The sequence below is a fragment of the Oncorhynchus tshawytscha genome, linkage group LG26, assembly GCF_018296145.1.
Source record: "Oncorhynchus tshawytscha isolate Ot180627B linkage group LG26, Otsh_v2.0, whole genome shotgun sequence".
Taxonomy (NCBI): Eukaryota; Metazoa; Chordata; class Actinopteri; order Salmoniformes; family Salmonidae; genus Oncorhynchus; species Oncorhynchus tshawytscha.
The window spans coordinates 11,808,466-11,832,935 of NC_056454.1; the positions used below are offsets into that span (position 1 = coordinate 11,808,466).

The following is a 24,470-nucleotide window of genomic DNA, read 5'->3' on the forward strand; positions in this document are numbered from 1 at the left end:
CGGGATCAGTGATCTTATACCGGGATGGTTGAGCTAAAGTGTGCTGATGTGATTAGCATGATAGTTGTAAGTAACAGAAAACCTTCCAGGTCATAGACATGTCTTATATGGGCAGAAAGCTTAAATTCTTGTTAATCTAACTGTGCTGCCCAATTAACAGTAAAAAATTGCTAATGTTAGAAGAGAGTGCACAATAACAAGACACTTATCACGGCAACTGGTTTGATACATTCACCTCCTTAGGTAAATAATGTACTTACATTCAGCAATCTTGCTCTGATTTGTCATCCTGAGGGTCCCAGAGATAAACATGCAGCATAGTTATTTTTCATAAAATCCACTTTTAAATTCAAATGTAGGGAACTGAGTTCTACAGTTTGAACCCCTGCTGTCTCTGGCTCCACACCCACCCATCTAGATGTGTGAAAGTTAGTGTATAAGCTAATGATCCATCATGTATGACATTCCTGGGAGCGTGTAAACTTAATTTTTTGTATTACCATATAATTTCTTATGTTCTCTATAGTTATGTACTTGAAAATGTATCAATTCGGCACATTTGATACAAAATATTGTCCAGTATTACAATGCTTCACTGGATCAATGTGAAACTTTGCAAAAATCTAAATTGCGACCTAAACTGCAATATGATATTATGGCCTTTCTCTTGCATTTCAAAGATACAAATAAAAAATTAAATAAATGTATTATCTTTTACCAGATCTATTGTGTTATATTCTCCTACATTACGTTCACATTTCCACAAACTTCAAAGTGTTTCCATTCAAATGGTATCAATAATATTTGCTTCAGATCCTGAGCTACAGGCAGTTAGATTTGGATATGTCATTTTAGGCAAAAATTGAGGGTCAGATGATTAAGAGGTTTAAATCCAGACTTATTTGCACTGTTTGGTTATTTTCATACATACATTACTTTAGGATTTTTACAATTTGATATAAAAAGGCATAAGGATAATGGGCTTATTAGTTTTTTGCCTAAGCCAAGTTCATTCCCTTTTCAAGTTTTATAAAGTCATTTTTGTATCTGATTGATGTTGGCTTTGATATTACTGCACAATTTGTTAAGTATGCTATTGCTTGTGAGACAACTGACAGACTCATGATTCATTTATTTTGTATTCCTGCTTATTGAAAGCTCTGCTGCAGGAGCTTATGTAATGCCTGTTGCGCAATTCAAGGACATTAACAAACACTTATGAATAAATATTTATAATATTGTCTAAGTATAACTTGTTGAAGTCAGGTGCTGCAAAGGAGGACCTAGTAAAACTGCAGTTGGCCCAGAACAAAGTGGCACATCTAAACAAAAACAAAGAAAAAAAATAAGAATTTAAAAATAGCATAAGGGTACTCTCTCGTGCCTCCCTCTTCTTAACCAACAATTACCACTTTTCAAACCATTCATTTACCTTTGAGGTCTTCATTCCAAAAAACAACCCAAACAACAAAAATCTCGCTGCAAACCTATCTGAGGGTTAATATCAATACTACGCATGCCAGTCTCTCTTGGCTAAAAGTAGAGGAGACTGGTCACATCACTTCTTTTTATAAATAAATATCAGTGTAGAAAATTCCAAACTGTTTGGATAATGAACTTACACACAGCACTGACACCCACTTACCCCACCAAGGGTCTTTTCACAGTCCCCGAATACAGGACAAATTCAATTTTAAAAAACATACAGTATTATACAAACCCATGATTGCATGAAACTCCCATCTCAGATTGCTCAAGCGAACAGCAAACCTGGTTTCAAAAAACAGATAAAGCAACACCTCACAACTCCCCTATTTGACCTAGATATTGTGTGTGTGTGTGTGTGTGTATATATCTATTGATTTGTAGGCTGTGTGTGACGTTTGACATCTATAAAGTTCCAACCTTGAGATGTTCTTGTCTATTAATGTTCTGTATTATTTCATGTTTTAGGTTGTATGTGGACACCAGGAAGAGTTGCTGCTACTATCGCAACAGCTAATGGGGATTAGGGCTGGCCAAAATCTCATATCCCGGTATAGGTCATTTCATACCCCGATAACGATACATATCACGATATACACATTCTGTAAATTCAATGAATAAATTGTTTATATAAAATGACCACACGTAAAAGCCTATTTCTTATTACATTTTGAATTATACTGAACAATTAAAAAGGTATTTTGCATTTGGTACCTTGGGTCGAGTGTTAGCACCAACTCACGAAACCCCCATGTCTCTGCTAAGTTTTAACCACAGCTGTTATCTCCTTCCATCCGATTCTTTGCCATGTGGTGTGCCGCGGGCAAAAGCCTCTTACAACGTCTGAGTCGGGGGTTTGTTTTGAGCACTCGACTACTTTTTGGGGTCTCATTCGTAGACACTCTCCATACTGTTTCACATGATTCTTGCGTAGGTGGTAAGAGGTTAATAGTCTACCTACCACATATTTATTGAAAATGTAGGCTATGGCAAAAAGGGAATTGGCCGTTTTGCATGTCGGGCGCTGCCCCGACTCCATTCTGATTCAAAGGCTAAACCATCGTTTGTGACATCACAATGTTGTCACCATCGACGATGGCTGTCAATCATCATCGGTATATGATGCCATCATAATATCGCCCAACCCTACTGTAGAGTAGTTGTAACAATAAGCAGCTCTTACCCATTCTCCTCGGCTTTTATCATAGCTAAAAGAGAGGATATACACCTGTTAACAATGTCTCGCAGGAAACTTTGAGGAACACATTTCATGTCTATGAATAAATAGTGCAAAGATTAATTCATGCAAAGGGATGAGACTGATCCATGATTACCAGTAGTTGTTTTTGTCTGAAGACCCCCTGCTATTTACACTGGTCTAAAGGATGAGTAAATGCGATCCCAGGTCCTTCACAGTAGATTATAAAAGGATCATCAATGCACAGGCTCACCTTCTAGATCTTCAAGCTCTTTGGGTTTGGTCCACCGGGACTCCTTAGTCTGGGAGTTGTAGTAGTACGCCTTGCCATTGTCTGATTTATACTCCTTCCATGGGCATTTTGACAGCATTTGCTGCAAAGCACAAAGCAAAAATATGGCTTCTCTACCAGACTTGGGTTCAATTACTATCAGGTATTTCAATTACTTTTCAATACAAGTATTCGAAAATACTTTCAAAACTTTTTTTTTTATATACATACCATACATACATACATATATATATATTTTACAAATAACCATTGAAATACTTGAATAAAAGTACTTGCATTGGGCTGTGTATTTGAAAATACTAAAATTCACAGAAAAAAAGTATTTAAATAACAAATACACGTATTTGAACCCAGGTATGGTCTAGACACGCTCCACAAATTGTGCTGGTGGCTAGAGTCTGGGAATGGCCTCTACTGTTAACGATGAAGAAAGTTGGGGAGGAATAGTATTTGCGTTCCAAATCGTACCCTATTCCTGACATAGCACAATATTTTTTTTTACAAGCCTTACTTACGGGTGCACTATGAAGGGAAGTAATGAACTATAAAGGGAACAGGATGCCATTTAGGACACAGCCATAGTGTGCGTGGAGGGATGGGTACGGGGGTTCCGTTTGTGAGGCCTTACTTCTGCAGGAGATTTCAAGTCATCAGGCTTCTCCCAGGAAGACTGCTTGGTCTCGGTGTTGTAGTAGTAGGTCTTCCCATCCATGGACTTGTGTTCTGTCCACACAGACTTCTGAGGATGACAACCACACGTTGCCTTCACCACTCAACAACACTTGCAACAGTTAAATGAAGGGCTCTGTGATACAAATGCTACATTTGCATGGAAAGTACTAGATTTCAAACCATTAAATCAAGCAATTTTTCATCCCCCCCAAGAAATGTTTTCCATCTAAGGCTATAACAAAATTAAATTAAGTCTACATCTTTGCACAGAAAACAATGGGCCATCTGTGGTTAATAAAGGCTTCCACTTAAAAATGTTCACTAACCTTCTTTGGTTGGTCATCCTGTGGCGTGCCATTTGTGGTACCCTGTTGAACATTACACATAGCATGGTCGGTCATTTAGATACTGCTAGAGATCATTACACGAAAATAACTTATCCAGAGAAATGAGGCTGTACTTACAACTGTTCCAGGCGCAGCAGTGACTGAAAAAAAAAAACAATAATTAGAATTCATAAAATCACTAAGACAACATAAAAGCTTTTTCTAAATATATATATATATTTTTTAAATAAAACATAGACCGATTCAAGCCTTACCAGTTGTGTCCACTCCAGGCTGCGGAAGAGAATTTTATTAGTTAACAAAAATGATGACCTGAATGTGCTTCATTAACACAACACAAGCTTGTACCCTCGAGCGTCTAACACAAAGACAAAAATCTCTGTGGTCTTGATACATCAGAGTTGACAGGTGGAAGGTTTATTTGACAGCTTGCAGCTCTTAGTGCATATAGTTAAACAGCTGGCTGCTGTCGAAAGCAACACACAGACTGAAATGTAGCTTCCATAAATCACTCAACCATTTACTGGAGGGAGAAACCTGGAGTGTAAGGATGTGATGCTCCATTTAACAAGATGTTTTAAGTGGTAAAAAAAAGAAAGTTGTTTTTCCTTTGACTTTTCTCCAATTTAAGATTGAAATGATCTTGTCCCCGAAGCACTTTGAATGTCTGAGACACAAATTGTATTCATTTGAGCTACTCCACTCCAGATAACATTCATCCAAAGCAAACTAACAGTGCCTTCAGAAAGTATTCAACCACCTTGATTTTTTCACACATTTTGTGTTACAGACTGAATTTAAAATGGATTCAATTAGATTGTGTCACTGATCTACCTTAATGTCAAAGTGGATTTATGTTATGAGAATTTCTTACAGATTAATAAAAAATGAAAAGCTGTAATGTCTTGAGCCATTAAGTATTCCACCCCTTTGTTATGGAAAGTCTAGGTTCAGCAGTAAAAATGTAGTAAACAAGTCACATAATAAGTTGCATGGTTAACTGAACCAGTATCTGGACAGAGGAGGAGAAAACAAATGACAAATCTCCTCTAGCCCAGTTAGAAACCATTCATTTTCCCATATGTTTTTTGTATTTAACCTTTATTTTGACAGGTAGTCAATGCTGAGACCATGGTCTCTTTTCCAGGAGAAGCCCTGTATAACACCACAATACACATCAAAATAAACTCAGCAAAAAAGAAACGTCCCTTTTTCAGGACCCTGTCTTTCACAGATAATTCGTAAAAATCCACATATGTTCACAGATCATTGTAAAGGGTTTAAAACACTGTTTCCCATGCTTGTTCAATGAACCATAAACAATTAATGAACATGCACCTGTGGAACGGTCATTAAGGCAATTAAGGTCACAGTTATGAAAACTTAGGACACTAAAGGCCTTTGTACTGACTCTGAAAAACACCAAAAGAAAGATGCCCAGGGTCCCTGCTCATCTGCGTGAACGTGGCTTAGGCATGCTTACAACGAGGCACAAGGACTGCAGATGTGGCCAGGGAAATATAATGCAATGTCTGTACTGTAAAACGCCTAAGACAGCACTACAGGGAGACAGGACGGACAGCTGATGGTCCTCGCAGTGGCAGACCACGTGTAACACCTGTACAGGATCGGTACATCTGAACATCACACCTGTGGGACAGGTATAGGATGGCAACAACAGCCCGAGTTACACCAGGAACGCACAATCCCTCCATCAGTGCTCAGACTGTCCGCAATAAGCTGAGAGAGGATGAAATGAGGGCTTGTAGGCCTGCAGTAAGGCAACTACGTTGCCTATGGGCACAAACCCACAGTCGCTGGACCAGACAGGACTGACAAAAAGTGCTCTACACTCAAAATACATTCTTACTCACCAAATATGGAGTTTCCCTGAGCAACTACTATAATTTACTGCTGTCACCTAGGGCTGTTGCGGTGACTATTACCGCCACACCGGTGGTCACAAGTCATGAAGGCAGTCAAATTCCATGTGACCGTTTAGTCACGGTAATTAGACATCTCCAAGCTGATACTGCCGATGGTCATTAGCAACTTTAATTTTTATTTCACCTTTATTTAACCAGGTAGGCAAGTTGAGAACAAGTTCTCATTTACAATTGTGACCTGGCCAAGATAAAGCAAAGCAGTTCAACACATACAATGACAGAGTTACACATGGAGTAAAACAAACATACAGTCAATAATACAGTAGAAACAAGTCTATATACGATGTGAGCAAATGAGGCGAGATAAGGGAGGTAAAGGCAAAAAAAGGCCATGGTGGCAAAGTAAATACAATATAGCAAGTAAAACACTGGAATGGTAGATTTGCAGTGGAAGAAATGTGCAAAGTAGAAATAAAAATAATGGGGTGCAAAGGAGCAAAATAAATTAAATACAGTAGGGAAAGCTAAATTATAGGTGGGCTATGTACAGGTGCAGTAATCTGTGAGCTGCTCTGACAGCTGGTGCTTAAAGCTAGTGAGGGAGATAAGTGTTTCCATTTTCAGAGATTTTTGTAGTTCGTTCCAGTCATTGGCAGCAGAGAACTGGAAGGAGAGGCAGCCAAAGAAAGAATTGGTTTTGGGGGTGACCAGTGAGATATACCTGCTGGAGCGCGTGCTACAGGTGGGTGATGCTATGGTGACCAGCGAGCTGAGATAAGGGGGGACTTTACCTAGCAGGGTCTTGTAGACATGGAGCCAGTGGGTTTGGCGACGAGTATGAAGCAAGGGCCAGCCAACGAGAGCGTACAGGTCGCAATGGTGGGTAGTATATGGGGCTTTGGTGACAAAACGGATGGCACTGGGATGGACTGCATCTAATTTGTTGAGTAGGGTATTGGAGGCTATTTTGTAAACGACATCGCCGAAGTCGAGGATTGGTAGGATGGTCAGTTTTACAAGGGTATGTTTGGCAGCATGAGTGAAGGATGCTTTGTTGCGAAATAGGAAGCCAATTCTAGATTTAACTTTGGATTGGAGATGTTTGATGTGGGTCTGGAAGTAGAGTTTACAGTCTAACCAGACACCTAGGTATTTGTAGTTGTCCGCGTATTAAGTCAGAGCCATCCAGAGTAGTGATGTTGGACAGGCGGGCAGGTGCAGGCAGCGATCGGTTGAAGAGCATGCATTTAGTTTTACGTGTACTTAAGAGCAATTGGAGGCCACAGAAGGAGAGTTGTATGGCATTGAAGCTTGCCTGGAGGGTTGTTAACACAGTGTCCAAAGAAGGGCCAGAAGTATACAGAATCGTGTCGTCTGCGTAGAGGTGGATCAGAGACTCACCAGCAGCAAGAGCAACATCATTGATGTATACAGAGAAGAGAGTCGGTCCAAGAATTGAACCCTGTGGCACCCCCATAGAGACTGCCAGAGGTCCAGACAACTTGCCAACTGCATGGTACTCAGCACTCTATTGTCCCTCTAATCACTCTGACATCAATGTAAATCAAAACAAACACTTCATGAGAGCCCATGAGCTCATGTTGAGCAATATTTCTTTAGGCTATGCAATTGCACGAGAAAACAGAGTGATGGCCTCTATTAAAGAGAGGATTCCATCAGCGTTCTATAGGCTAGGCCAACTATATTTACATATTCCTAATATTAAGCACATTGCTTGTCTTTACAAAAGGAGTAAAGCCTACCTGGCTGGAATGAAAACGAACCACGGGAAAAGCATCCTCCATTCGCTATTTAGGTGCATAGATTACCTGTATTTTTGTTTCGAGATAAGTGTATGATAATGGTCCAATATAAATCAAAACAGGTCTGATGGGTGACAATATTATCTTATCACTTGTTAATTATATATTATCACTTGTGAATGATGCCCAGCGTAAGGCAAGAAACAAAGCCTTTTGCAACTTTTTCGAATCATAGTCGCACACCTCATGTAGCCTAGCCCATAGGCCTATATGTTTTTATCACAACTAATGTGGCCAAATAACTTAAAATTAAGCACACTTTTCAAGGGGTGTAGAGCCTAACTGGCATATATAAGCAGCCCACGAGTTTCAAGTTTAGAGAAGATAATTTACCATAAAAGTGCACCTTGATAATAAAAGCATTACATGCATAATCACGTGGTCACTTTAGCACTGGTGTTTCCCCGTGAATGGAACATTTGCGCTTATAGCCTACTGCAGTGTGCGCATTGCTGCGCTTATTTGAGGAAATAGCCTAATAGTTTATCAACATTTTAAGCTAAACGTTCTGATCTGTTATGTCAGCCACATTGCGTAAAAAAGTTTGATGCTAGTGTTTGTATTAATTTGGGATCTATCGCATCCCACAACTGTCCCAAACTATGTTTGGCATATTTAATTCTCACACAGAATAGAATAGATTGACTGTACTAACGGGGATAGTAGATTGACATAGGCTAGAGCTCTTGCTGTTTGTTAGATCTACTCATTTTGTTGGCTGATGAAAAGTAAAGTTTACTTACATGAAATATTATTTACAGTCCATGTAACGCATGTCAAACAGGTTCATACGAGGTTCATACACTGTTGTAGGTGATAAAAATCAGTGCTTTTTTGGGATTCTGTACTGCTGCTAGATCAGCCGAGATGTGAGTGGCAGTAATTCAGTTTATTGGAGGTGCTGAGGTGAATTTGGCACATGCACACTTGGTCAGAAACAATACATAGATTCTTTCCAGACAAATTGTCTCTCTCGATTGCTCGTAAAATGTTATTTAGAAATTTTTTGGAAGTACATACCAGGTGTGATGTCAGTAAATGACGATAGTTGCTCACGGAAACTCCATATTTGGTGAGTAACGAACGCATTTTGACATAACGCTCGCAGAGCTGTCTACAACTTAAAAAGGCCAAATATAGATTGGTGTTGCTTTCCAAGACGACATTGAATGTTCGACTTTTAAAAAATCAGCTTGAAAATCTATGGCAAAACTTGAAAATGGCTGTCTAACAATGATCAACAACAAACTTGACAGAGCTTGAAGAGTTTTTAAAATAAAAATGGGCAAATATTGGTGTGCAAAGCTTCGAGACTTACCCCAGAAGACTCGAATTGCTTCCAAATGTGATTCTAACATTGAATTGGGTGTTGAATACTTATCTAATCAAGATACATTAGTGTCATTATAAAAAATATTCTCATAATTTCTCTTCCATTTTGACAGAGTATTTTGTGCAGATTTAAATACATGTCAATCCCACTTTGTAATACAACAAAATGTGGAAAAAGTCAAGGGGGTTGAATACTTTAATGCTGAGCGATTAGTGCTTTTTGAGATCTGTTTGGTTTCTGTTTGATTATGAAAAATACCTTGGCATTGTTGAATACTCGTTTTTGATTGGCTTGAAGGGCATTCTAGAGGGTGCATTATTTCCCTATATAAAACGCACGGTATATTAGCACGGTAGAATTCAATGTCAGAAGTATTACAATGTAAACAAACTTTTAATCCGCCTGTCTGCATATTTCAAGACATATCATATGAGGGTGTAGTGATACCCAATGTGCAGGACGAGTCTCTTATCACTCATCTTGAATAAAATATATACTACAAAGTTGGAACTTAATCAATCCACCATCATTAACACAATGAAAAAAATCAAATGATTTATTATTGAAATAGTAGGCATTAGGGATGGGGGTGTGAGCATGCAGGTCTGGGTAGATAAGATGTAGTCGTCATTTGTGTGCGTCTAAGTTATTGTTCGTATATGGTGTAAAAAAACATATATACACACAGAACAAAACTATAAATACAACATAACAATTTCAAAGACTGTACTGAGTTACAGTTCAAATAAGGAAATCAGTCAATTGAAATAAATATAATAGGCTCTAATCTACAGATCTACACCTTAAAGTTTTTTTACAGAGCTACACGATTCACATAGATTACCTATTTTGAGATCAAAACGGTAAATAATCGCCAAAAAGTGGCAAGTTTGCATCTCTGTAAGAAAACGTGTACCTGTACAGTTCTATGAGGGAAAAAATGTTGCCTAATTAAGTTAGAAGTGTAGAATTCTTATGGAGATGGGATGTACATGTTCAAGTTGAGTTGAATATTTAAATTCCTCTATATTGGTAGCCTGTGTCTGTTTTGGTAAGTGTTCCTATGCTTTGCCACGTTAGCTAATAGTGTCACTCCTGACAACCTGAGGGCTCTATTTTAAAAAGTGCAAAGCACAACAGTGAGGCAGTGGAGGAGGCAGGCGAGTGAGTTTACCGGTCCTGTTGGCTGCATCGCCGCAGCAGACATGTGAGGGGGCATCATCATCCCGGGCATCATAGGTGGCATCATGCCTGGTATCTAATAAAAGAGCATCATGAAATATTCATTGGACCCGTTAATTTCACCCCCCGCCTGGCGCACTGGGTGCACGCTGGGTATTAATACACAGTGAGAGCAGACATGGCAGGGTGAGAGCGACGAACTGAGTCTTATACAGTGCGAATGGAGCCACAGCTTGTGATCTGTGAAGCTCCAATCTTCAGTTCCTCGCCGCCACCTGAGCCCCGTTTCTCAGGCAGGCAGCTGGATCATACACATCTCGGATCACACCTTTTTCATTTGGATAATGAGATCACACACTCCCCTCCGTATGCATTTGGACAGTGAAGCTAACATTTGGAATTTGGCTCTATACTCCAGCATTTTGGATTTGATATCAAATGTTTCATATGAGGCAACAGTACAGAATGTCACCTTTTATTTAAGGCATACCAGGGCTCCGGACTTTGGCCTAATAGGAAGTGAATGGTGAATAATGTAGTCATTTTTTATTAACTTTTAGTAAAAACAAAATGTTTGTGAACATTACTACATCAATGTCGATGCTACCATGATTATGGACAATAATGAATAAATCGTGAATGATGATGAGTGAGAAAGTTAAAGAAGCAAAGGTCATAACCCCCCCCCAAAAAAAATATTTCCCTCCCCCATTATTGGTAATGTTCGCATGTTGTTGTAGCCTCCAACTTTTTCACTCATCATTATTTATGATTTTTAACTTGTTATTTCTGTTAAAGGCCCAGTGCAGTCAAAAATGTGATTGTCCTGTGTTATATACAGTGGGGGAAAAAAGTATTTAGTCAGCCACCAATTGTGCAAGTTCTCCCACTTAAAAAGATGAGGCCTGTAATTTTCATAGGTACACTTCAACTATGACAGACAAAATGAGGAAAAAAATCCAGAAAATCACATTGTAGGATTTGTAATGAATTTATTTGCAAATTATGGTGGAAAATAAGTATTTGGTCAATAACAAAAGTTTCTCAATACTTTGTTATATACCCTTTGTTGGCAATGACAGAGGTCAAACGCTTTCTGTAAGTCTTCACAAGGTTCTCACACACTGTTGCTGGTATTTTGGCCCATTCCTCCATGCAGATCTCTCCAGTGATGTTTTGGGGCTGTTGCTGGGCAACACGGACTTTCAACTCCCTCCAAAGATTTTCTATGGGGTTGAGATCTGGAGACTGGCTAAGCCACTCCAGGACCTTGAAATGCCTCTTACGAAGCCACTCCTTCGTTGCCCGGGTGGTGTGTTTGGGATCATTGTCATGCTGAAAGACCCAGCCACGTTTCATCTTCAATGCCCTTGCTGATGGAAGGAGGTTTTCACTCAAAATCTCACGATACATGGCCCCCATTCATTCTTTCCTTTACACGGATCAGTCGTTCTGGTCCCTTTGCAGAAAAACAGCCCCAAAGCATGATGTTTCCATCCCCATGCTTCACAGTAGGTATGGTGTTATTTGGATGCAACTCAGCATTCTTTGTCCACCAAACACAACGAGTTGAGTTTTTACCAAAAAGTTATATTTTGGTTTCATCTGAAATAAAATTTGATTTGATTTGATTTGACCATATGACATTCTCCCAATCTTCTTCTGGATCATCCAAATGCTCTCTAGCAAACTTCAGACGGGCCTGGACATGTACTGGCTTAAGCAGGGGGACACGTCTGGCACTGCAAGATTTGAGTCCCTGGCGGCGTAGTGTGTTACTGATGGTAGGCTTTGTTACTTCGGTCCCAGCTCTCTGCAGGTCATTCACTAGGTCCCCCCGTGTGGTTCTGGGATTTTTGCTCACCGTTCTTGTGATCATTTTGACCCCACGGGGTGAGATCTTGCGTGGAGCCCCAGATCGAGGGAGATTATCAGTGGTCTTGTATGTCTTCCATTTCCTAATAATTGCTCCCACAGTTGATTTCTTCAAACCAAGCTGCTTGCCTATTGAAGATGCAGTCTTCCCGGCCTGGTGCAGGTCTACAATATTGTTTCTGGTGTCCTTTGACAGCTCTTTGGTCTTGGCCATAGTGGAGTTTGGAGTGTGACTGTTTGAGGTTGTGGACAGGTGTCTTTTATACTGATAACAAGTTCAAACAGGTGTCATTAATACAGGTAACAAGTGGAGGACAGAGGAGCCTCTTAAAGAAGTTACAGGTCTGTGAGAGCCAGAAATCTTGCTTGTTTGTAGGTGACCAAATACTTATTTTCCACTATGGTGGAAAATTTGCAAATAAGGTAGGAATATGGTGAAATTGTGAAAATTATGATAATGCTCTTTTAGTGTAAAAGCTTTTTGAAAAGGATGCCTGAAATTTCAACCTGCCTGGTGATGACATCAGGCAGTAAATTAGTTAATAGACCAATAAGAGAGTTCCCAAACTCTGTTCCATTATCATACTTTTCACAGTATAATTCCAACCTCAGCGTGGAAGTATATATAAAGAATCACATTTTTTTACTGAACTGGGCCTTTAAATCCAAAATGCCGGAGTATAAAGCCACATTTTACATCACTGTCCAGATATATAAAGAGGGGAGTGTTAGTTTATATTGGCAGCAAATAGTACAAACCCAAGTGATGAGAATATTTTTGTGCCAACTCTTGGGAAAAGGTAGTGGTACTTAAAATCCATTGCAACACACTCCAAAGACTCAACCAAAGCTAAGCTTCTAGTCCAACTCCAACATTGTACTTCCTGGGTCCCCGGCAAAATTCAATAGGCCTATATTCAATTCAAATCTAATCACTACACGAGGCTACGCATTGGTGGTCTAGGTTGTTGAGAGCTAAACTGGAAAATTCCAACAAATTACAAACGATTGATCTTTAAAGGTGTGGCCCACGTTCTGTGACGACAAGTGATAATGACAACTTAAAGCTTGATAGTCAGCTCACCTGTCCCATCGGTGGCATCATGCCAGGTGGCATCATGCCAGGCGGCATGGGAGCCATGTTGGGAGGCCTCTGTCCCATGGGTGGAATTCCCATTGGTGGGTAATGAGGCGGCATTCCCGGTGGTCCCATCTAGACAGGTGAAAATATAGGAGACACATGCTGTGAGATTAAACACACTCAATGAGACCCCATTTTGAGATGCCATTGGGAACACATAGAAGATACAGGTGTTTTCCAACACCAACTTACAAAAGGCGGTGGCATGCCTGAGGTTGGGACCCCAGCAAAAGGAGGTGCTTGGCTCTGGCCATTATTACCATCTGAAGACTGGACATGAATGAACAAGAGACCCCATTTATACAGTTACAGCTTGTACGTTAATATGGCTCACATATGTCCTGTACTAGGCCTAGTCCAAACGGAAAACGTTTTGCAACTTAAACGAGTTTGTATTAGACAAATTCAGGTATGTCCATCCCTGTTCCCTGTCTTGCTTCCGTTTGGTTCCTAGAGTAAACGGTTAGGCGGTTTTCGTTGCAAAACGGTTTGCAACGGAATCCGACTGATGAATACATGCTTAACTTCCCGTGGGCTGTTCAGTTTTTTTGCAACCAAATTTAGCTAATAAACAGGCAGGCTAGCTAGATAATACAGTTACCGCCAATGCTCGCTAACATAGCTACCTAGCTAGCATGAACTATTCAATACATTGACTAGCTAACGTTAGCCGCTATTCTCGCGGAGTGTCAACGCCAACATATTGCTAGCTAGTTGGATAACGTGATGTGTTCACACACGTAACTCCTCCACAAATAACATTACCCCTTTAACGCTTGTCTAACTTTTGCTAGGTACTGAAAAAGGATTCCCTACAGCAGTACGCTAACGTTAGCGAAGTAGCTGCAAACTAGCTGAGTAACGTTAACTGTTGAATTAGCTAGCTACGCGCTAACTAGCTAGCGACAGTTGACGACACACACTAAGCAAATTAAAAATAGCTATGTTGGTTATCCCCTTTCATATATTGATCGTTTATGCCAAACACCCCATACAGTATGATACTTAAATTAGCTAGTAATTCAAAATATGGACATATTATCAATAAACTGTACTCACCATGTTGACTTCACGGTGAGCGTCCAGACCTGGCACTCCACAATAACGTGCAATCTGATTGGTTAGTTTGCCTCTGAATGAAAGGGCAAAGGTGAACCAAATTTTCTCAATACAATCTACGCACAGATTGTAATTTGTAATTCTGTCGGGTAGACAACTGATTTTTCAAGAACTCATGGATTCTTTAGACTGAAATATCCCATCTTTGTTCGACTGAATGTTTTCTTCATAATAATCACATCTGAAATATATATTTTTTATAAACTAAAGTTCAGCTATCACATCATGTAAGCATCAAGACTTTACCGGTTTTAGGTGATGGATTTTTTTCTTAGATGGTCAAGGACATCAACCACCCGAGCAACGGCCTGTTCCACCCCCTACCATCCACAAGGCTAGGTCAGTACAGCTGCATCAAAGCTGGGACCATGAGACTGAAAAACAGCTTCCATCTCAGGGTCATCAGACTGTTAAATAGCCATCACTAGCTGGCTACCACCCTGTTACTCAACCTTGCACCTAAGAGGCTGCTGCCCTAAATACAGTGCATTCTGAAAGTTATCAGACCCCTTGACTTTTTCCTAATTTTGTTACGTTACAGCCTTATTCTAAAATTCCTAATCAATCTACAAACAATTCCCTACAATGACAAAGCGAAAACAGTTTTTTTGAAATTTTTGCTAATTTAAAAAAATTTAAAAAACAGAAATACCTTATTTACATAAGTATTCAGACCCTTTGCTATGAGACTCGAAATTGAGCTCAGGTGCATCCTGTTTCCATTTATCTTACTTGAAAGGTTTCTAAAACTTGATTGGAGTCCACCAGTGGTGAATTCAATTGATTGGACATTATTTGGAAAGGCACACACCTGTCTATATAAGGTACCACAGTTGACAGTGCATGTCAGAGCAAAAACTAAGCCACGAGGACAAAGGAATTGTCCGTAAGAGCTCTGAGACAGGATTGTGTCGAGGCACAGATCTGGGGAAGGGTACCAAAACATTTCTGCAGCATTGAAAGTCCCCAAGAATGCAGTGTCCTCAAACATTCTTAAATGGAAGAAGTATGGGACCACCAAGACTCTTCCTAGACCTGGCCGCCCATCAAAACTGAGCAATCGGGGAGGAAGGGACTTGTTCAAGGAGGTAACCAAGAACCCAATGGTCACTCTGACAGAGTTCCTCTGTGGAGATGGGAGAACCTTCCAGAAGGACAACCATCTCTGCAGCACTCCACCAATCAGGCCTTTATGGTAGAGTGGCCCGACAGAAGCCACTCTACAGTAAAAGGCGCACGACACCCCGCTTGGAGTTTGCCAAAAGGCACCTAAAGGACTCAGACCATGAGAAACTAGATTCTCTGGTCTGATAAAACCAAGATAAACTCTTGGCCTGCATGCCAAGCGTCACATCTGGAGGAAACCTGGCACCATCTCTATGGTGAAGCATGGTGGTGACAGCGTCATGCTGTGGGGATGTTTTTCAGAGGCAGGGACTGGGAGACTAGTCAGGATCGAGGGAAAGATGAACGGAGCAAAGTACAGAGAGATCCTCGATTAAAAACCTGCTCCAGAGTGCTCAGGACCTCAGACTGGGGTGAAGGTTCACCTTTCAACAGGACAACGACCCTAAACACAGCCAAGACAACGTAGGAGTGGCTTCGGGACAAGTCTCTGAATGTCCTTGAGTGGCCCAACCAGAGCCCGGACTTGAACCCAATCAAACATCTCTAGAGAAACCTGAAAATAGCTGTGCAGCAATGCTCCCCATCCAACCTGACAGAGCTTGAAATGATCTGCAGAGAATAATGGAAGATACTCCCCAAATACACGTGTGCCAAGCTTGTAGCGTCATACCCAAGAATACTTGAGGCTGTATTCACTGCCAAAGGTGCTTCAACAAAGTACTGAGTAAAGGGTCTGAATGCTTATGTACATGTGATATTTCGTTTTTTGAAAATTTTATACATTTTATACATCTGTTTTTGCTTTGTCATTATGGGGTATTGTGTGTAGATTGATGAGGGGGGGAACTATTTAATCCATTTTAGAATAAGGCTGTCATGTAACAAAGTGGAATAATTTCAAAATCTTAGCTAGCCATCATCATCATGACTCAAGTCGACAATCTACTGGCAAATCCTTTTCAATCCTGGTCATATAAAGAGAAATAATGAAGAGAAATTAAAGATAAACGTATCGGTGCTCAGTGGCCATTGGACATAAACATTACACAACAAGTTGGAAATCGCAAATTTAACAATGAGTGGTTTTGAAGTAATCAGTGGCTAACTGCAAGCATTGCAAAGTAATCACTAGCCTGCTATTCAGTGGAGTGGGTATTTTTGTCCAAGTATGGGTTTAAGGGTCTCTTTTCCAAGCTTAACAGGATAAACATTCAACATTGGCAATGCTGTCAATCCAGCATGACTTCTGTCGTGTTCAAAACAACTGGAAACTTGGAACTGGGAAATCTCAGACTTCATTGAGTTCAAGACAACTGGGAACTCCGACTTGGATAATACGGTTTGAACTTGGAATTTCAAGTCAGCAACTCGGGCCTCTTTCTAGAGCTCCGACTTGAAGATCACTGACGTCTTCATGATTCAAACTAGTTTATTTCCGAGTTCCCAATTTTCTTGAAAGCACATTGAATCCAGAGAATGCCAGACTTTGATGGCAACATTTGCCCACAAAGGACCGCTGCGCCACCTCCCTGTTCAAGTGAGCACAGCATAACAAGGTGAGTATGCCAGGGAGCTATGTATGCTGTAGCTAAGAAAGTAAAACTAAGTGTATGTTGTGTAGTAAGCTGTTAGTAGCCCATGTTCCTCGCCCCAATTTCCCCCTCATAATTTAGCCTACTGTTCAGACTTGGTGGTGCACATGTAGCATATAGCCTGTTTTAGAGAAATGTCATCATCTCGAATATTGTAAGAGCTTTCAATGACTGCTTATAATCCCCCTTTTTTATCCTATGGTTCTGACTTGGTGTACAGGGAGAATACTGTAAGAACGGCCCATGTTCTGAATTCTGTCGCTGTACATTTCTAAAGTGCTGAACAAATAGTTATTTTGACTAAGTCCATCCTTGCTCACTCATTAATGTCTTAATCGAAATTAGCAGTGACAGAGTTGACAAGCAAATACTCAAAACAGACATTCTTATCTCAAAAAATAAAAGTCAATACAAACATTTGTAAACTATGGAAAATTATTAATTTGACAATACCCCCAAAAAGATAGAACGTCTATCAGATCTTTCAGCACAGAGTTGACATTAGACACATTTTTCTTATTTATTCAAGTGGTATACTACGTAGCAATTTTGTTTTTCCTCAGTTGCTTTCTGACTCTAAAACCTAATTAAAATGAACATATTTGAACAAAAATTCATATTCAATGATAATCTATAAATAAAATAAAATGTATTTGTCACATGCTTCGTAAACAAGAGGTTTCGACTAACAAGGAAATGCTTACTTATGGCCCCTTTCCCAACAATGCAAAGAGAAAGAAAATAGAGAAATAATTTAAAAAGTCAAACACGTAATAATACAGACACAATGAGTAATGATAATTTGACTATATACACGGGGTACGAGGTAATTGAGGGAGACATGTACAGTACATATAACTAGGAATTAAGTGACAGATAATAAACAGTAGCAGCAGCATATGTAATGAGTCAAAAAAGTAATGAACCTTCACACAAAGCTGCTAGCATCAAGCTAACGAAGTTGGTACCAGGTGAGTTTTGCAATGGAGCCCTCTTTGTCTGGAGAAATAAATGAATGGTTCCAGCGCTGGAGGAGCTGTATCAACTACGCTTTCTTTTGGGACAAACCGGATCACTCAGAGTTCCAATGCACCAATTGTTTGCTACCCGAGGATTATAGGCTTGAGGTTGCTTACTTGATCATGCAGGTCACCAGCCTACATAAGAAACTGGGGAAAACTCAGAGTGGAATGTTTACATTTTGTTCGCCAGTGGCTGGACTGCGTTCGCGCTTGTTGGATGCATCTCTGCCTTGTCGTTTTTTGTTATCTGACTGGCTGGTGTTGCCTGGAGCTCCCACATCTGATAGCGGAGTCGAAGGAGCACAGCAAGAGGAGCAAGGCAATCAATGATAGTCGCATAAGCCTCCAACAACGTCATTTTAGAGAATTTGCCAGAATGTCCCAACGGCCTCACAACCGTAGACCCTATGTAACCATGCCATCCCAGGACCTCCACATCCGGCTTCTTCACCTGGGGGATCATCTGAGACCAGCCACACGGACAGCTGATGAAACTGTGGGTTTCCACAACCGGATATTTTTGCACAAACTGTCAGAAACGTCTCAGGAAAGCTTATCTGTGGGTTCGTCGTCCTCACCAGGGTCTTGACCTGACTGTAGTTTGGTGTCGTAACCGACTTCAATCGACAAATGCTCACCTTTGATTGTCACTGGCACACTGGAGAAGTGTGCTCTTCGTGGATGAATCCCAGGTTCAAATGTACCGGGCAGATAGCAGACAGCGTGTATGTCGTCGTGTGGGAGGTTTGCTGATGTCAACGTTGTGAACAGAGAGCCCCATGGTGGCGGTGGGGTTATGGTATGGGCAGCTGTAAGCTATGAACAACGATCACAATTGCATTTTATTGATGGCAATTTGAATGCACAGAGATGCCATGACGAGATCCTGAGGCTCATTCTCGTGCCATTCATACGCTTCCATCACCTCATGTTTCAGCATGATAATGCACAACCCTATGTCGCAAGGATCTGTATACAATACCTGGAATCTGAAAATGTCCCAGTTCTTCCATGGCCTGCATACTCACCAAACATGTCAACCATTGAGCATGTTTGGGATGCTCGGGATCGACGTGTATGACAGTGTTCCAATTCCCGCCAATATCCACCAACTTTGCCAAGCCATTGAAGAGGAGTGGGACAACATTCCACAGGCCACAATTAACAGCCTGATCAACTCTATGCAAAGGAGATGTGTCGTGCTGCATGAGGCAAAAAGTGGTCACACCATATACTGACGGCCCTACCTTTTTTTTAAGGTATCCGTGACCAATAGATGCATATCTGCATTCCCAGTCATGTGAAATCCATAGATTAGGGCCAAATGTATTTATTTCAATTGACAGATTTCCTTATATGAACTGTAACTCTTTGAAATTGTTGCATGTTGCGTTTATATTTTTATGCAGTGTATAAAAGTGTGGTGCAAAAACAATAGCCACGGCTGACCGAAATCCTTCTGCTGCTCAGACATCAGCGTACTTGGTAACTGGAAAGCACCCTTACTTATTGATCCACCCCGATCTCAATGAGTGCAGGCCAAATGCCAATATTGGAATTTTGAACGATTGTCTTCTGCTTCTCGCTTTGATCTCAGGTGGACGAAGACACCACCCTGGAACTGTTTGAACAGGAACCTTCTCCATTTTTCGCACTCGAAAGAACATTTGGGAATCCAACCAGAGATTGAGCTACTACGGAATTCCACGTAAAAACATTCAATGCAGCCTTTTCTCAATCGTTTAATCCCTATTGGTGTGAGCGTGTACAACTGTGTGTACCTCAATACTGCTTAGGCTATCTCTCTCTTAAATTCCTCGCTTTCTTGTTTAGAATCATTGTTGCTTGTCCTATTCTTGTGAGTTAAAAGAAACCATCCTCTCCTAAGTACTTCATTGCTCATAATTTTCCCATAATCTGTCACTGATTCATTTATCCTGTACTGTAGTATTAACTTGTTTTATAATAAATCTTCTTTGTGTTATAAAATAATATCACCGTCTCTGAGATTTTGAATCCGACTTGTCATTGAAAGAACTCTACAGAACCTTCAGATTATAATTGTGACACGTACCGTTTATCCTTACTTGCTAACAAAGTTCCCAATCAACTTAAATGACATGTGGTACCACTGTAGAATATAGATACATCCATATTTTATAGTCCATAATTAATTACCCAATGAATTAGACATTATCATAAGGTTAGGCCACTCTGCTACACTGTTTAAAAGTTTTGCTCACATCGGCCACGCAGAGCGAGAGCACACAGTCATCCAGAACAACAGGGGCTTTCATGCAGGACTCTGAGTTGTTTTCCTCGAAGTGACCATAGAAGGCATACAGCTCATTTGTGAGTTCTGCGTCACTGGGCGGCTCATCGCTGGGTTTCCCTTTGTAATCCGTTATCGTCTGCAAACCCTGTCATATACGGCGAGTGTCAGAGCCGGTGTAATAGGATTCCATCTTCCACCTATATTGTCCTTTTGCATGTTTGATGTCTCGTTGGAGGTCATAGCGGGCTTTGTTGTATGCGTCCATGTCTGTGTCCCTTTCTTTGTAGGCGGTAGCTCTAGCCTTTAGCCCAGCATGGATATTGTCTGTATTCCACGGTTTTTGGTTTGGATACGTTCCTATGGTCATTGTAGGGATGACGTTGTTTATGCACTTATTGATGAAGCCCGTGACTGATGTGGTAAACTCCTCAATGCTATCGGAATCCCAGTCTGTACTAGCAAAACAGTCTTGTAGCCTCGTGTCTGCTTCTTCTGAACACTTCTGTATTGAGCGTTTGAAATTTTGTTTGTAAACAGGAAGCAGGAAAATAGTCATGGTCTGATTTGCCGAAGGGAGCGCGAGGGAGGGTCTTGTGGATAGAATAAAAGTTTCTGTGGATAGAATAAAAGGGCTCTAGAGTTTTAGCACACCTAGTGGTGCAGGAAATGTGTTGGTAGAAGTGAGATAGAACGGTTTTAAGATTTCCTTCACACTGGAAGCAGTGCACCAGTTGTTGTTTATGAAAATGCTTACCCCTCCCCTTTGGACTTGCCCAAGGCTGCCTTTGTCCAATTGTGCCACTGCATGGAGAAACCATTGATTTCTATGTTCATAGATTGAGCTAGCCAGGTTTCTGCAAGGCATATAATATTGCAGTTTTTTAAGTCTCTCTGATTGGAGACTCTTGAATGAAGATCATCCATCGTATTCTCAAGTGACTGGACATTTGCTAATAAAATGGAGGGGAGTGCCTGTCAATTTTATCATGTCTGAGTCTCACAAGGATGCCAGCCTGTCTACCGCATCTACGCCTGCAGTGTTTTGGTAGCCCATGAAACAAAGTTAAAGCGTCCGGTGTGAAATAGGGAACAGCTGAGTCAGTTGAAGTCGGTTTTGAAGTCGAAATCGAGGTTAGTAACTATTGATCTGATGTCCAGTAGTTGGTCATATGTAATAATAGAATAAACTTTCTGCACAACAAAGGTAAAAAATAAACACAAAAAAAGTCACTAAATAGCAACGTTGGGTTGGAAATTGTAAAATGTCGGCCTTCTCCATTGGTGCTATCTTTGTTCAACGTTTGCTACATTGCGTGACAGTTTGTACTGAATGACACGTTTCCCCAAAAGAATGCACAATGTTATTCAACATCCTTTGACTTACATTTTCTCCATAGACGTTATACACTGCTCAAAAAAAATAAAGGGAACACTAAAATAACACATCCTAGATCTGAATGAATTAAATATTCTTATTAAATACTTTTTTCTTTACATAGTTGAATGTGCTGACAACAAAATCACACAAAAATGATCAATGGAAATCAAATTTATCAACCCATGGAGGTCTGGATTTGGAGTCACGCTCAAAATTAAAGTGGAAAACCACACTACAGGCTGATCCAACTTTGATGTAATGTCCTTAAAACAAGTCAAAATGAGGCTCAGTAGTGTGTGTGGCCTCCATGTGCCTGTATGACCTTCCTACAACGCCTGGGCATGCTCCTGATGAGGTGGTGGATGGTCTCCTGAGGGATCTCCCAGACCTGAACTAAAGCATCCGCCAACTCCTGGACAGTCTGTGGTGCAACGTGGCGTTGGTGGATGGAGCGAGACATGATGTCCCAGATGTGCTCAATTGGATTCAGGTCTGGGGAACGGGCGGGCCAGTCCATAGCATCAATGCCTTCCTCTTGCAGGAACTGCTGACACACTCCAGCCACATGAGGTCTAGCATTGTCTTGCATTAGGAGGAACCCGGGGCCAACCGCACCAGCATATGGTCTCACAAGGGGACTGAGGAGCTCATCTCGGTACCTAATGGCAGTCAGGCTACCTCTGGCGAGCACATGGAGGCCTGTGCGGCCCCCCAAAGAAATGCCACCCCACACCATGACTGACCCACCGCCAAACCGGTCATGCTGGAGGATGTTGCAGGTAGCAGAACGTTCTCCACGGTGTCTCCAGACTGTCACGTCTGTCACATGTGCTCAGTGTGAACCTGCGTCTGCGAATTTGCCAATCTTGGTGTTCTCTGGCAAATGCCAAACGTCCTGCACAGTGTTGGGCTGTAAGCACAACCCCCACCTGTGGACGTCGGGCCCTCATACCACCCTCATGGAGTCTGTTTCTGACCGTTTGAGCAGACACATGCACATTTGTGGCCTGCTGGAGGTCATTTTGCAGGCCTCTGGCAGTGCTCCTCCTTGCACAAAGGCGGAGGTAGCGGTCCTGCTGCTGGGTTGTTGCCCTCCTACGGCCTCCTCCACGTCTCCTGATGTACTGGCCTGTCTCCTGGTAGCGCCTCCATGCTCTGGACACTACGCTGACAGACACAGCAAACCTTCTTGCCACAGCTCGCATTGATGTGCCATCCTGGATGAGCTGCACTACCTGAGCCACTTGTGTGGGTTGTAGACTCCGTCTCATGCTACCACTAGAGTGAAAGCACCGCCAGCATTCAAAATTGACCAAAACATCAGCCAGGAAGCATAGGAACTGAGAAGTGGTCTGTTGTCACAAACTGCAGAACCACTCCTTTATTGGGGGTGTCTTGCTAATTGCCTATAATTTCCACCTGTTGTCTATTCCATTTGCACAACAGCATGTGAAATTTATTGTCAATCAGTGTTGCTTCCTAAGTGGACAGTTTGATTTCACAGAAGTGTGATTGACTTGGAGTTACATTGTGTTGTTTAAGTGTTCCCTTTATTTTTTTGAGCAGTGTACTTTATATGCACAGTTTCACAACCCAGAGACGCAACATTGTGATACTGTTCCTGGAGAGCTACGTTCCTGTAGGTTTTCGCTCCAACCCTGATTCTAATAATTAGCTGGTTGATTAGCTGAATCAGATTAGTTACAACTGGGGTTGGATTGAAAACCTACAGGAGGGTAGCTCTCCAGGAACAGGGTTGGAGAGCCCTTCTGTACATGTTACGGCCCTGCTACACTATAGCCATTGGTCAACCATTGAGGAAATGCTTCCTTTGAAATCAATGAAAGCTGCTATACTGCCCATGTTGCGCTCGTGTTGTGTCACGTCCATTGGAAATGTCCAGGAATCGCCATGGTGCAATGCTCGATGGCTGACGCACGCGTTCATTATATCTTGTGAATTAAAATAATGAGAAATAAAGTTGATTTCGGTTGCATATGGCCTCAACAACACCACTGGTTATATGGTAATGAAGCTACTATCTAGCAGAAACTTTAGCTAGCTAGTTCACAAGCAACTAAGGAGTACTAGTGAGTACTTCTGAAATACTGGACCACAGCTATTGTACTTACACATAACTGATAAATATGGTACTGTACAATAGGGGACATGAAAGAATAAAGGAAAGCCACACACTCTCGATGCAATCATTTAATAACCTAATATCCAATGTTTAGACAGACAAGCTCCGTGTTGCAGGTAGAACGTCACATTGACGCGACGCTGATGGCAAAGCAACGTGGCGCATATAGTGGAGGTGCCTCTATACAGTGAATTATGGTAGCCGTGATTGTGACCTGTGTGCTGATCGATTGGTCTGTTTTAATTAATCATCTGTTTGCTCTAATTGGTTGCAGGTTCGAATGCACTTCCACCTGGGGTGTGTACATTACGCCGATTCTGTTGCGACAGGTTTTGTAACAACCGTTTACTCCAAACGGAAAATGTTTTGCAATGAAAACTCTGCTAGGTCCTTCCCCGTTTTTTTTTCATTTGCTCAGTTTGTTTCCGTTTGGTAAACGGTTTCCGTTGCAAGACGTAATGAATACACCACTGTTTCCTTAAAAATTCTGGCTCCTTTCCCACTAAACACATTAGTTTTGTCAATTAAATAGCGTTTTATCAACTACCACTGCCCTCAAGAGTTCCTTCTTCACTTCAG

General features: G+C 41.2%; 1 protein-coding gene across 4 annotated transcripts in view; it reads right to left on the reverse strand.

The window, feature by feature from the left end:
* The window catches only part of LOC112225165 (pre-mRNA-processing factor 40 homolog A), a 31,589-nt gene extending 17,223 nt beyond the window's left edge, over nucleotides 1–14,366 (reverse strand). For 3 of the 4 annotated variants that reach the window (XM_024388847.1, XM_024388846.1, XM_024388845.1), the window contains exons 1-10: nucleotides 14,294–14,366; nucleotides 13,427–13,504; nucleotides 13,178–13,306; nucleotides 10,211–10,294; nucleotides 4,249–4,267; nucleotides 4,112–4,134; nucleotides 3,974–4,015; nucleotides 3,604–3,714; nucleotides 2,937–3,057; nucleotides 2,669–2,693 (exon numbers count right to left, since the gene is read on the reverse strand). In XM_024388847.1, the coding sequence (XP_024244615.1) occupies nucleotides 2,669–2,693; nucleotides 2,937–3,057; nucleotides 3,604–3,714; nucleotides 3,974–4,015; nucleotides 4,112–4,134; nucleotides 4,249–4,267; nucleotides 10,211–10,294; nucleotides 13,178–13,306; nucleotides 13,427–13,504; nucleotides 14,294–14,296 (635 nt within the window). In that variant the 5' untranslated portion in view covers nucleotides 14,297–14,366. The remainder of the gene's footprint in view (nucleotides 1–2,668; nucleotides 2,694–2,936; nucleotides 3,058–3,603; nucleotides 3,715–3,973; nucleotides 4,016–4,111; nucleotides 4,135–4,248; nucleotides 4,268–10,210; nucleotides 10,295–13,177; nucleotides 13,307–13,426; nucleotides 13,505–14,293) is intronic. The other variant, XM_024388848.1, reaches the window with a different exon arrangement.
* Between the last annotated feature and the right edge of the window lie 10,104 nt (nucleotides 14,367–24,470).